This window comes from Chelonoidis abingdonii, chromosome 3 (assembly GCF_003597395.2).
Source record: "Chelonoidis abingdonii isolate Lonesome George chromosome 3, CheloAbing_2.0, whole genome shotgun sequence".
Lineage (NCBI taxonomy): Eukaryota > Metazoa > Chordata > Testudines > Testudinidae > Chelonoidis > Chelonoidis abingdonii.
In genome coordinates this window covers 153,936,205-153,950,608 of record NC_133771.1, presented here as the reverse complement: position 1 = coordinate 153,950,608, position 14,404 = coordinate 153,936,205, and the positions used below count along the sequence as shown (strand labels likewise).

The window sequence follows — 14,404 nt, the reverse complement described above, 5'->3', positions numbered from 1 at the left end:
GCCACGGGAGGCTTCTTTCTATCTTCAAGCTTCTAATCTTAGTTTCAAAGTTGTGAGTACAAAGGTAGCAAAACAATAGGCTTTTATATGTTTTGTTTTTGTATTTACATGGGTTGTAGTTTGCGAAGAATGTTTAAATTGTATCTCTTTTTGAATAAGTCTGTTTATTCATATTTTCTTAAGTAATAGCCCCTGTGTATTGTCAACTTGATGCAGGATATGTTCATTGTTTTTTTCTTTCTTTTTATATTAAAGCTTTTCTTTTTAAGACTTGTTTGGTTTCTTCTCTGGGTAGGCTAAGAACGAAAGGGAAGGGGAAATTCTCTTTGTGTTAGATCTACGGAGGGTGAAGCTCTGCAACACCAGGGAATTGTGGGAGGGTAAGAGAGAGAAGATCATTTTCTGGTTTCCTTGTATGGGTTTGTCTTCTTTGTGTGGAATAGAGGAGACATGCTTCTTGGTATTGTGATGTAAAGAGATTGCATCAGTACTCTCAGGTTAGCCCAGAGAGGAAAGTCTGGGTGGGAGAGAGAGGGGGAAGGGAAGTGGGTTATTTCCCTTTGTTGTGAGACTCAGAGTCTCTGAGTCTTGGGCTCTCTCCAGGGAAGGTTTTGGGGAGACCAGAGGGAGCCAAAACCCTGGAATTTTTGGATGGTGGCAGCGAGATCAAATCTGAGCTGGTAATTAAGCTTAGAGGGGTTCATGCTAGTTCTCAGGTTATGAACGCTACAGTTCAAATCTGAGTAGGAAGCTATGACAGCAGGGGTCTGAGGATTAAAAGGCATCAGCGTGGAGATGTGATGGGAGTGTCTCAAGGGAACAGACCATGGGTTTCACAGTTCTAAGAATGATCAGGAAGAAAATGCAGCAATGAACCCAAAGGCTGCCTCACCTTAACTCGTGTGTCTTTGTGCTTCAGCATCTCCTTGTTGTTCTCCATGATACGGTTTGCTATGACCTTGTTGACAGGCACAAGCAGCAGGGCCAGAGACAGGCCTCCCAGGAAGGCCACCCCCACCTGCTGGTAGAGGAGGTAGAGGGTGATGGCAAACTGGAAAGGAAGACTCCACACCTCATGGAAGCTGACACAGAAGTTGACCAGCCGATCGGTGTCTGTGCTCATGAAGTTGACAATCTCGCCCATGGTGAAGCCAGCCAGACTGCTGCCACTAACCCGCAGGGCCTTGCGATAGATGGCAGAGATGACTGCCGCACGCACCGTCAGCATCACCTTGTTCACCTCATAGCTGAACTGGTTCTGCAAGACAGCACCCAGGAAGGAGCCAGCAAAGAGGCCGAGGGCATACAACACCCCATGGCTCAGAGGCTCCTGGTGCGACTCCATGAAGCTAACCAGCATGTTCAGGAGCAGAGGACCTGAGAAGCCCAACAGGCTGCCAGCCAGTCTGAGGAGCCCTAGGGAGTAGTAGCGGAGCCCAAAGGCTGCATGCAGCACTGCAAGGAGTTGCACAGCCTTCTGGGCATCACAGGGGCTTCCTGAAGATGAGGAGGCATCTCCACTCCCATCACTTTTGGTGACAATTGAGCTAGTGGAAGACACTGTATCTTCCTCCTCTTGACTGAGAGCTGCCTTTTCCTGCCAGCAGGAGTAGAAATGATCACGGACTCTGGCAGCCTGGAGCCGTCGAGGTAGCAGACAGACATCCTGTGGCTGATTCAGCATCCACTGATAGCCACGCTTCATAAGAGGGTTCATCCAAGCATAAGAGAAGCGTGAGAGCCAGCTTTCACCATCCTCTGCCACTCTCTGCCAGTTAGGCACTGGGATCCCTGGCTCTGTGATGAGAGGTTCACGCTGCCAGGAGTCATTGATGGAGCAAAAAACTTGCCTGCTGGCAACAGGAGTAATATACCCGATCACATAGATAAGTAGAGAGGCCAACTGCAGGCAGAGGATGGAGAGTCTGAAGGTGTGAGCAGAGTGGAGGTGGGGCCAGGCCACCCCTTTCTGGCAGTACCATACTAGTGTGATGATAAGGGCAGGGACAGGGAAGAGGGCTAGGAGCGCCATGGCTGCAGGGCCACGGGAGGAGCCGTACGTGGACCTGTAAAGCATGAGGAGTGCCAGGCTATGAGTGAGCCATGCCAGCAGGGCAATGCCACTTGCCAGCACTACCAGATACAAAGTACCCAACTCCTGCTGAGTGATGGCTGCTGAGATTATATCAAGGATGGAGAGGCCAGTGAGTATGAAGGAGGCAGCAATTCTGCATTTCCAGCCAGGTCTGTGGGAAGCCCCTGGGACAGGAGATCTAGTGGAGAGAAAAGTGGTGAAAGCTTCAGAGTGGAGCCAGCTACCATTCCATCACCTTCTCTTCCCACCACTACCCAGTCACCCCCAGTTCTCACTCATATAGAGGATGACAGGCTCTGTGTACCATTCAGAGCTTTTTAGGAAGATAAAAATTACCACACCTGATCAGATCATGTGTCAATATACTCTGGTATCTTGTCTCTGACAGTGGCCAATAGCACATACCTCAAAGAAAGATGCAAGAAACCCCACAGCTGACAATTATGGAATAACCTTCCCATGAGGAAATTTCTTCGTAACCTGTGATACTTGGTGGTTGAATTAGGTCCTGAAGTAGGACGGTTTAAATCCCTGCTAAAAATATATTTTTATCCTCTCTAAAATACTCTGGATGTTCATATTCTTCATATGAATGTCTGATTCTTTTTTGATTCCTCCTAAATTTTTGACCTTAGTGATGTCTTGTGGCAAAGAGTTCCACTGGCTAATTATCCAATGCATAACAATTTCCTTATTGGTAATACATTTACGGCCTGTCAATTTCATCGACCATTCTCTTGTTTGTGAATTACGAGGAGTAAATACGAAACCCTGATATAATTTCTGTACACCATTTATTACTTTGTATATTCTCTCAACACCAACTTGTATTTATATCCTCTCTAACCTAAATAATTTCAATCTTTTCAATCTCTTTCCATACAGAAGTTTTTTTAGGTCTCTAATCATTCTGATTACTAGTCTCTGAACTCCTTCTATTTCTACTAAATCTTTTTTGAGATATAGCGACCCCAGATATATACAGTACTTCCAGGTGTAATGACATTATAATATTTTTCTCTACTCAGTCCCTTATATAGAACTAAGTATGTATTTGTTTAACTATCTGTCACTGCAAATTGAGCAGATGCTTTCACTGAGCTGTTCACAATGATGAACAGGTCTTTCTCGAGAGGTTACAGTTAATTTAGAACCCAGCAGCACGTAGGACATTTCTTGTTTTAAAAAATAATACCACCGAAGGGGCTGGAGGGAGGGAGATACAGAGAATATATGTGCTTGGCTAAGAAATGATTCAGGAGCGATATGATAATCACCTTCAATTATGAAAGGAGCATGAGGAATTGTTTAGGGTGGTACCTAAGGTATAACTACTAGGAGGAAGGAGAAAAGAAGTACAACTGGCTTATCTATGGTGTATAATGTAACAAAACACAACCACAGGATAAATATAACTTTTTCAAAAGGGAATATGTCAGCTGAATATCAGGAAATATTAGGGACGATTAGGCTTGGGCATCATCTCCCCAAGGGAAACAGTGAAATCTCCATTGGTTGGAATATCTGAAACTGAGCTGGACAAAACCTTGGGGAATAAACTATAGGCTAGATTCTACACTGGACCTGGGGGATAGGGATGGACTAAACCAGGGATCTCAAACTCAAATCATCACGAGGGCCACATGAGGACTAGTACATTGGCCAGAGGCCTGAATCACTGAAATCATTTCATACAACAATACAAAATTATAGTCAAAAATGAAAAAAATGAAGAGTAAAATAGCATGCGGTTAAAAATCAATGTATTAACTTTTTTAAAACTCTAATGCAAAGCACGGTTTTAATAAAATATAAACACCTGTAACTATTCCTTATGTGGTCAGTAACACTGATGACGATCTACACCAGGGGTCTCAAACATGCACCCCACAGGCCATTTCCTGCGGCCCGCCATAGGTGCCGACTCTCTCCTGCACTGTGTAACCCTTTCCACCCCCCTGGTCACTGTGCAAAGTCGAGAGGGAAACTGAGGCTCGCCTAGGAATTATAAAAATGTTACAGAAAATTTCCACTTTGTCACAGACACTGTCCAGTATCCCAACGGAGAGACCCCTGGGCAATGGGGGATGATGACCTCTGGGTGCCCAGCACCCCTATCAGAGAGACCCTGGGTGATGAGGGATGGTGCCCAGTGCCCCTAACAAGTCTATCACAGGGGTTTCAAACATGTGGCCCCACCCCTATCTCACCTCTTCCCACCCCTTCTTGCCTCCATTCCAACCCCTTCCCCAAAGTCCCTGCCCCAACTCCACCCCCCTGCCCCTATTCCAACCCCTTCCCCAAATGCATATGCTCCAGCACGCCTCCCAAAAGGGAGTAAACACGAGACTGTGAATGTTTCCTGCAGGTAGCTGCTATGTGGCACAGAGAGAAATGATTTCCACCATTCAGGAGCCTTTTCTCACATTCTTCTTTACAATGAAGAGGAGACATCAGATGGCTACCGTACCTTGGAGTGCCGACGTAGCAGGCGCTTACTAATGCAAGGACTGTGTGAGGGACAACATTCAAAATCAGCTGGTTGAAGCAGTGACCAATACTACCATGGACCCACACAGGAAGTGGGTCTTCCGGACTGGTACCACACAGATCAGCCAGGATCTCTTCCATCTTCTCTTAGAAGCCAAGTGTAATAGCCAGGAGCTCCTAGGGAAGAAAACAGGAAAGAGAATTAGTTAGGCGTACAACTAAATCAAACACAGCTTGAGATAGGAAAGGAAGATTCCTCCATTATTAATAATAAACTCCTTGCCCCACTGCAGGTCCCTTGTTATGAGGATCTCAAACAATTTTACAAACATTTATTACACTTTTCTGCCTTCCCCTTATCTCCGTGAAGTAGGTAAGCCACACACAGGATTAACTCCAACCATGACTATAGCCAGATGAAATTTTTCATGTGAAACTTTTTTTTGCTGAAAATTGTGGATTCAGGTTGATGGAAATCTAGGGAGGTGATGGAATCTCCATCCTTACAAGTTGTTAAGGCCCAGCTTGACAAAGCCCTGGCTGGGATGATTTAGTTGGGGTTGGTCTTGCTTTGAGCAGGGGGTTGGACTAGATGATCTCCTGAGGTCTCTTCTAACTCTATCTTCTATGATTCTTTGAAATATCTAATGAATTTGTGTCAAATTGTTTTGGTTGAAATCCCGCCTCCCCCCCCCCACCAAATCCACAAAAGATCAAAACGTTGCCTTTTTTTAAATGAAACATTTTGATGTTTCAATTCAAAACAACTTTTTGTTTCTAAATTTACTTCAATTTTATAAAAAATATTGAAAACAAAACATTTTGTTTGACCCGAAATGACATTTTTTCCCAACTTTTTGGTTCGCTAAAAATTAGATGGTTTTGTTTTGGGTCAACCCACAACAATTCCCTCTCCTCCCGATTTTTTTGAACAGCCAATGAACTGAAAAGTTAGTTATTTGTACAACTCTCCCAATGACCACTATGTGACTGTCTCTGGAGTGGAAAACAGCAGTTCTTTAACAGTGCCCAGCAATATTATACAATACTTTAGAACAGGAAGCAGAAGAGAATCCTATTCCAATTGAAACTGCCAAGGGAATTTAAAGATTACCTACAAAGGAAAAAAAAGATTGAACTTGTGCTCGTTTTTTGCCTCTTAATGATACGTACAGGGGCCTGGAAACGTTTCATTATGAAAAGGGTTCTTTTACATTAGCAGTTCAGGTCCTGTCCATCATGATACAGTTTACAATCGGAGAACTAGTGAAACATAACAACATGACATTACAACAGTTAAAACAATGAAAGCTGCAGTCATTGAGAGGGAAAGGGCATTTTAGTCACTGTTTTAAACATTGTTTTTTTGATAGCGCCTATTTAAAAAGGTATGGATTGGATGAATGGACTGTAAGATGGATAGAAAGCTAGCTAGATTGTCAGTCTCAATGGGTAGTGATCAACGACCCAATGTCTAGTTGGCAGCCACTATCAAGTGGAGTGCCCCAGGGGTCGGTCCTGGGGCAGTTTTGTTCAACATCTTTAGTAATGATCTGGATCAGGGGCGAGCAAACTTTTTGGCCAGAGGGCCACATCAGGGTTTCGAAACTGTATGGAGGGCTGGGTAGTGAAGGTTGTGCCTCCCCAAACAGCCTGGCCCCTGCTCCCTATCTGCCCCCTCCCAATTCCCACCTCCTGACTGCCCACCTCAGAATCCCCTCCCATCCAACCCCCCTGCTCCTATGTCCCCACCTGCCCCATTCTGGTAGAGACCCCCCCCAACTTCCCCCCCCCCCAGGACCCACCTCCATCTCCCATCCCTTGATGCCCACCCTATCCACAACCCGTCCCTAACAGTCTCACGCGCTACCCAACCCACCCCTGCTTCCCGTCCCCTGATGCGCCCCCAGAATCTCTGCCCCATCCAAACAGCGCCCCTGCTCCTGACCGCCGTCGCGGACCCCTGCCCCTTATTCCAAACCACCTGCACCCCATTCACTTACCAGGACTGGCAGACGTTGCTTGTCTTGGCTGCAGCCACGCCACACGCTGTGCTGCTTTGCAGGATCTCACAGAGCCCGCCCCAGAGCATGGGGTTGCGCAGCGCAGGAGCACGCATGGACAGCCAAGGAGGCCTGGGGCTAGCCTCCCGGGAAGTTCACGGGGCACCAAGCAGGATGACTCCCGTGGGCAATTTCTTGCGCACCTCTGACCTTGGATGATGGGATGGATGCACCCCTCAGCAAGTTTGGCAGACTGACACTACGCTGGGGGGGGTAGAGGTAGATGCTAAGCTGTGGGGAGGGAGGGTAGGATAGGGTCAGAGTGGACCTAGACAAATTGGGAGATTTGGGCCAAGAAATCTGATGTGGTTCAACAGAGGATAAGTGCAGAGTTCTGCACCTAGGATGGAAAAATCTTCATGCACCGCTACAGGCTGGGGACCAACTGCAGAAAAGGACCTGGGGATTATAGTGGATGAGAAGCTGGGTATGAGTCAGCAGTGTGCCCTTGTTGTCAAGAAGGCATATGGGCATACTGGGCTGCATTAGTAGGAACATTGCCAGCAGATCAAGGGAAGTGATTATTCCCCTTTATTTGGCACTGGTGAGGCCACACCTGGAGTACTGCGTCCAGTTTTGGGCCCCCCGACTATGGAAAGGATGTAGGCAAATTGGAGAGTCCAGCGGACAGCCATGAAAATGATCAGGAGGCTGGGGCACATGACATACGAGGAGATACTGAGGGAACTGGGCTTATTTAGTCTGCAGAAGAGAAGAGTGAGGGGGAATTTGATAGAAGCCTTCACCTACCTGAAGGGGGGTTCCAAAGAGGATGGAGCTCGGCTGTTCTCAGTGGTGGCAAATGACAGAACAAGGAGCAATGGTCTCAAGTTGCAGTGGGGGAGGTCTAAGTTGGATATTAGGAAACTGTTTCACTAGGAGAGTGGTGAAAGCACTGGAATGGGTTACCTAGGGAAGCGGTGGAATCTCCATCCTTAGAGGTTTTTAAGGCCCGGCTTGACAAAGCCCTGGCTGGGATAATTTAGTTGGTGATTGGTCCTGCTTTGAGCTGGGGGTTGGACTAGATGACCTCCTGAGGTCTCTTCCAACCCTAATGGTCTATGATTCTATGATTTAACATCAATGACTAATTAAATTTTGTAGACTTTGAGCCCTCAGCAGCAAACAAGGGAAAACTAGACTAAGGCTATGTCTACACGACAGCCTAAGTCGGCAAAACTTATGTCGCTCAGGGGTGTGAATATTCCATCCCCGAGTGACATAAGTTTTGCCAACATAGGCTGTAGTGTGCACAGTGCTATGTCGTAGGGAGAGAAGCTCTCCTGACAATATAGTTTCTGCCACTTGTGGAGGTGAGGTTTCTGTGCCACTGGGAGAGCGCTCTCTTGTTGGTATAGAGCAGGGATCAGCAACCTTTCAGAAGTGGTGTACCAAGTCTTCATTTATTCACTCTGATTTAAGGTTTCACGTGCCAGTAATACATTTTAACGTTTTTAGAAGGTCTCTATCTATAATATATAACTAAACTATTGTTGTATGTAAAGTAAATAAGGTTTTTAAAATGTTTAAAAAGCTACATTTAAAATTAAATTAAAATGCAGAGGCCCCTGGACCTGAGTGCCACTGAAAATCAGCTCGCGTGCTGCCTTTGGCACGCGTGCCATAGGTTGCCTACCCCTGGTATAGAGCATCTTCACTACATGTACTGCCAGCTGCGCCACTGCAGTGCTGTAAGTGTAGACATGCCCTTAATGTGCTTGAAGATATGTCTGCACTACAAGCGCCGCAGTGGCAAAATAAGTGCTGCAGTAGTGTAAACATTTGCTATAGCAACAGAAAGGGTTTTTCCATTGTTCTAGTAAATTTGTCTCCTCCAGAGGCAGCAACTAGGTCGACAGAAAATTTCTTCCAGCAACCTAGTGGTGTCTACACCAGAACTTAGGTTGTCTTAACCACATCGGGGGGTGTGAATTTTTCACACCTCTGAGGAACATACAACATCCACACTGGCCCAAACCATTGGTCCATCTAGCCCAGCATCCTATCTTCTGACACTTGCCAGTGCCAGATGCTTCAGAGGGAACGAAAAGAACAGGGCAATTATTGACTGATCCATCCCCTGCTGTCGAGTCCCACTTTCTGGCAGCCAGAGGTTTAGGGACAACTGGAGCACAGCGTTACATACCTGCCTATTAGCTAACAGTCACTGGTGGATCTGATCTAGTTATACTTTTGGCCTTTACAACAACCCCTGGCTGTCTGGGGCGGATGTGGGCAAGGCAGCGGGCACAGCCCGGCTCTGGGAGCGCCCAAAGGGGACCCGGGGCTCAGCGCCCGGCGGCCCCGGCTGAGCCTCACACAGCCGCCCGGCCCGAAACCCGGAGACGACAAGGCCCCCGGCCCACCCGCCAGGGACAGGCAGTGACGACAAGGCTGGAGCCGCCCAGGCCACCCGCCAGGGCCTCGGGTGATGTCACTAGCTGCCTCCCCCTGGGCGGGCGGCCTTTGACCCCTGCCCCCGCGGTACCTGAGCGCGTCCCCGTCTCCGCTCCTTCTGTGGGCTCGCGAGGACGAGCCCCCACCCATTTCCTCGTGGCTGCGCTCCCTGCCGCCGGGAGGCCGCACTGCTGCCGAGCCGGCCTGGCGACGGCGAGCCAAGAAGGACAAACCCGGGCCTTGGCGCTGTCCCGCGGCGGGCCTGGGCTCAGCGGCAGCGTCAGTCTGAAACCGCTCCGGTGCCAGCCCTGCTTTACCCGGCCCGGAGCGCGCCTACCCGGGCTGGGAGGTGGCTCCGCCAGGAAACGGCCTGAAGGCTCCCAAGTGAGATGATGTGACGGAGCCGGCCCGGGGGCTTCTGGGCTGAGCGAGCGGCAGCCCCGCGGCGGAGCGGGCAGGAGGGGAAAGCGCCCGTCCATGGACCCTGCACAGGGGAATGTCAGACACCCCCCTTCCCTCCCCCGTCTCCGAGGGTGGGCAGGTGCCGATCACTGACCGTACAGCGGGGCTTGTCTCTGCTGGGTGCATGTGGGTGACCTTTTAAACCCCATGTTTCTTGTTAGCTCCTGTTTAAGTAAATGATAGAAGAGAAAAGGTTTAAATGGCTATGGGCAGGAAGGGAGAGGGTTAATGGTCATTTTAGAATTAGTCCTTTTTGAGACCAGGACGAATCTCGGCCCCGGCGCTGCAGTGAGATGGGTGCAAGCAGACCTCTGCTGGTGCAGACACCTCGAGTTCAGCGGGTCTTTGTGCAGGTGTAAGGGTCCACCCGCAGGGATCTGATTTCCCAATGGGTACTGTAGCCAAGGGTGCCATTCAGAAGATAAACCTCCAGTATTGCAAAGTAATTGTGTATGTTATTCATAAGTAAATCTATGCCTGCTACCATAAAGTTGATGGAGAGACACTACAGAGACAGTCAAATCAATAAGGCAAATAATAAACAATACAAAATAAAGAGTAATAGAGTTTGGGACTCTTGATACACAAAACAATAACCCCAAGGAATATACAGTTTGCAGATGACACAAGAATGGAAGGACTTACAAACACTAGGTTAGAGAAATATAATACAACAGGGGGAACAGAGATAAAAGAGAGGTAGAAAATACTTAAACTTGAGTTTTAAAACATGTAGCTAGTACATCAGGGGATGGGTAACACATGGGAAGGAGAAACCTGGAAAGTAGGAATGGCTGAAAGAGATGTATGGGTAACTGAACAACAAATTAGACATGACCTTGCAAAGTGACATAGCAACTAACCAGGTCAATGCAGTTTTGAGCTGCATACAGAGTGTCGTATCCTGGAATAGAGAGTTCACAATCTTGCTCTAATTAGCTCCATTGCAACTGCTTCTGGAATATTGTGTGCCATTTTGGGTACCTCATTACCAGAAAAAAGACAAATTGGAGGGAGATCAAAGAAGTGCAACAAAGTTTGGGCCGAGTTTTGAGGAAAGAGTAAAATATGGGCAGCTTAATGAATCTGAATTCTTTAAATATGTGCCTAACTAGTACACTGAGTACATGTAAAAATACTATGCAGCTTTCCTTCCCCTCCCACCCCCTAGAAAAAACACCTAGGAATCAGACCAGTGTCCAGGAAGAACAATATTTTTTCCCAAATCCCATTAGTTCCCTCACAGGTTTCCCAGACATCCCTCCTGCTCCCCTCATCTTAGTTCTCAACATCTGTCTCTACAGGGTCATGTTCATACACAGTCACCTGTTGTGAGATTTGTAGATTTTAAGGCCAGAAAAGACCATAAGGATAATCTAGTATAACTAGGCCAGATAATTTATATCAATCACCACTGTATTGAGCCCAGGGCTTAAATTCTCAGAAATTATTTCCTGGAGCCCCCCATACCCCTCCCCCCATTCGGGGCACTGGATTTTAGCTGTACAGTGGGGTTCTTGGGGCTTTAGTCCTGCTTAGGGGGCACTAGGACTTGGGGCTTCTTCCCTGTGGGATGCACTGGGGCTTGGGGCTTCCACTGTGTGGGATGTGTTGGGGCTCAGGGCTTCAACCCTGCAGGAGTTGCCAGGGGCTCAGGGCTTCTGCCCTGCAGGAGGCACCCCAAGTCTTGGGGCTTCTGCACCATGGGGAAAACCAGGGCTCAGGCTTTCAGCCCTGCAGGAGGTGCTTGTATCACTTGTATTTGACTAAAGCATGTATAATGTGAGGCAACCAGCATCATGAAATACAAGGTCACCCCCACAGGGTGAGAACTCTGGCTGGTGGAGAAGAAGGGAACTGTGGTTTGCAGAACTGAAGTCATGAGTACACGCCTTTACCAAGGTCTCTCTGACCCCTGACTCTGCCAGAGTTAACTTCAGGGCCAGACAGGCTACCCCTTCCAATTCTGTACAAAGTGGTAATTCTATCATCAGACCCAAACAGCTCCTTGTAGATAGCAAGTGTCTTTTCAACTCCCAGCCAGTACAGACACACATAGTGAAGAGTCCTCTGTGCTTGCAAGAATAAATCTCAGTGTTATCAGTGGGGTACTGAGGAAACAAAATCCCAGCAGCATTCCTGTCTGGGAAAACAAAACAATCAGGCTGAGGGAGTGTGAGACAGAAGAAGCAGAAGTAAAAGCTGTGAGGCCAAAGCACCTTATCTTAGACTCCTTGAAAGAAAGAGGGGGAGAGAAAGGAGAGTCAAAGCATCTGGCACTTACGAAAGGTCTTTTGCAGGCTTTAGGGGGATGGGGAATGACTGAAGCCCCAGGATGGCTACTGAGTGCCCCCATAATCTGTGCTCACTGCTAAGACTCCTACTTGAGACTATTTGGTATTTGGACTCCTTTCACTTTGCACTTTGTTCCTCTCTTATCTTGGTTTTGCCGTGCTGTGCAAGATGAGAAGAAAATGTGTATAGGTTCAAGGTTTCTCTTTTAAGTTTCCATTAGGTACTCCTGCTGTCCCCTTCTCCAGAAGAAGTAGTACTTCTTACCCACCATTGGCGTCTTGTGCTATTCTCTTCACCTCAGAACACTGGCTTTCAGCTGGAGTTACTGGTAGATTGAGTTAAGTGGGGTCCTGCCCTTCCTCAGAGACAGGAACCCAAAGGGCATGAATACTGTACTGTAAATAGAGACAAAGGGAAAGAACTGGCTCTGTGTAGGCCATGACTGTGAGCCTCTGTTGCGCTCACTAGCCCTCTGTCAATGTTAAGTATTATTACTAAGGGGCAAGAAAAAGATTTATTTGCTATTCCATTCTGGTCCACCTGATTGCATAAAGCAATTATTGGTATATATGCTTGTCCCATTCTTCTGCCCATGTATCCTGGCTCCTCCCAGACCTAAATGTAAAACTTACCTGCATGTAGGAGTCAGAAGGTACTTGTATCATGCATGTATTGCCAGCCATTGATTCTCTACACAGTGTGTGTGTGTTTGGTGGGTTCTTTCTTGCCTCTACCATACTGTTTACAAGGCTATGAAGAAAGATTATCTTCACTTTAATAAGTAAGCCAGCTTCCATGTAGAAGACATGACGGGATTTCTGCTGTTGATTTTTGTGCTCTATCGTCAAGATAGGTACAACTGAGGAAATGCTATGATACAAAAGGTATCTCAAGCACACAAATATGAAACATCCGAGCTTGGATCTTCCCATGAATAAAACATTAGAGCTCTTCATTGTGCTGAAATCTTACTTAAGTTCAAATGCAGAAGCTTCTCATAGCTTTATAAGGCAACAACAGAAGGTCTTAGATATCCAGAACAAAGCATGTCTTTATGTTCCTCAAACTACTCTCCCCAGATTTTTTCAAACAGACCTTATAGCATCTCTTGTCTCCTTCTATTGCCCCTATAATGCCCTTCATTCTGTGCACTCTTCTCTCCTGATCTCTCCTTTTGGACCTGCTTCCTCAGGTGTGAATAAGAAGCAGTTTTCAGGGACCACTGATCCTTCTTTATTCCAGCCAGTGTTGTCTACCCACTCACAGGATTATATATATATATAAAAAAAACAAAGCAAACCAGGAAAAGAACCAAAAAAACACCAGAGCCCAACATAACTGATCTGAAAGTCTTGGTGTCTCAAGTCTGTACCCTCTGAAGTCAATGGCAAAACTCACATCTACTTAAGTGGGAGCAGGGTCTCATTACTAAATAATGCTTTTTTTCCATCTGGTAATATTATCATGGCTTGTTTTAATTTTCTGTTATGTTTCTGTCTGATTTAGGCTCTGAGCAACTTGGAGCAGGGGCTTATGCAATATTCACTATAAAAAAACATGCACACCATTTATAAATAACACACCCTACATTTATCATAGAATCCTAATACTAGAAATGGAGAAAAATTTAGGACTAGTTTCTCCCCCACAGGGCTTAGCGCAAGATTGTTCCCAACCGTCTATTCTCCAGGGCTTTGACCAATCAAGATTAAAATGTCCCAAATGATGACGCTTCTCCTATTTTTGTTGAGAATTTATTTTTGGACTGATTACATAGTGCCCACAGCAAGGCTTGTGCACTGGGAGGTGACAGGTAGGTATTGAATTCGAACAGGAGGAGGCAGACCCCGATAAGGCTCAAACCCAGAAATATCAGCGTTTTCACCATCATCCACAAATACTCTTAAAATAACTATTTGGCTGCAGTTTTGTTCTCCCAGCTGAGGCTTTACTATCAGTTGAACTGTCCTAGAATTCTGTGATGTCACAGTTGGGGGAGGTTTGAACATTCCCTCACTGTCTCAGTCTGGAATATTTTCTTGACCTGTTTACTTCTGGATCTGAAGATAAAGAATATACATTTCTCTCTGCTCTCCATGGAAAAAAATAATGCCAAATTCTGGAGACGGGATAACTTCCAACATACCTCATATGGGTGAATGCACACACAGCTGCAAACATGCAACTCTGCCTAGGAAGAAAGAAAAGAAATCACATTTGCTCTTATTATTCCAGGGATTAGAGATACTGGGGCCTCCTGTGTGCTGGACTCTTGTCTTTTCTCAGACTCATGAAGGTAAAACAAATTTAAACATAAAGATTTTACATGTTTCCTAGTCTTTATGCTTGTCACTTAACAGCTTCTCAGCCAAACCCTATTCCTGATGCCTGTTCTTATTTACTTTTTAAATTCTAACTTCTGTTAGCTAATTCCCTTTCATGTTACTCTCTCCCCTCCTCTTTCCTAAAAGTGCTTTTTTCTGCCACTTTCTCCCTTCTGTTTCTTCGAGGCTTCTTGTGTCCAGCCCTGGGCATCTGGCTACTGGCTGGGAGAAATAAGAGTGAAAAGACCCCTTATTTCCAAACACTTTCATCTACATCT

General features: G+C 46.5%; 1 protein-coding gene across 3 annotated transcripts in view; it reads right to left on the bottom strand.

The window, feature by feature from the left end:
* The window catches only part of ABCC10 (ATP binding cassette subfamily C member 10), a 29,959-nt gene extending 20,712 nt beyond the window's left edge, over positions 1–9,247 (bottom strand). Inside the window, exons 1-4 of one of the 3 annotated variants that reach the window (XM_075064239.1) lie at positions 7,399–9,084; positions 6,589–6,798; positions 4,566–4,762; positions 893–2,273 (exon numbers count right to left, since the gene is read on the bottom strand). In XM_075064239.1, coding sequence (XP_074920340.1) covers positions 893–2,273; positions 4,566–4,726 — 1,542 coding nt within the window. In that variant the 5' untranslated portion in view covers positions 4,727–4,762; positions 6,589–6,798; positions 7,399–9,084. Of the gene's footprint in view, positions 1–892; positions 2,274–4,565; positions 4,763–6,588; positions 6,799–7,398; positions 9,085–9,136 lie in introns of those variants that run through there. The other 2 variants (XM_075064238.1, XM_075064240.1) reach the window with 2 other exon arrangements.
* Between the last annotated feature and the right edge of the window lie 5,157 nt (positions 9,248–14,404).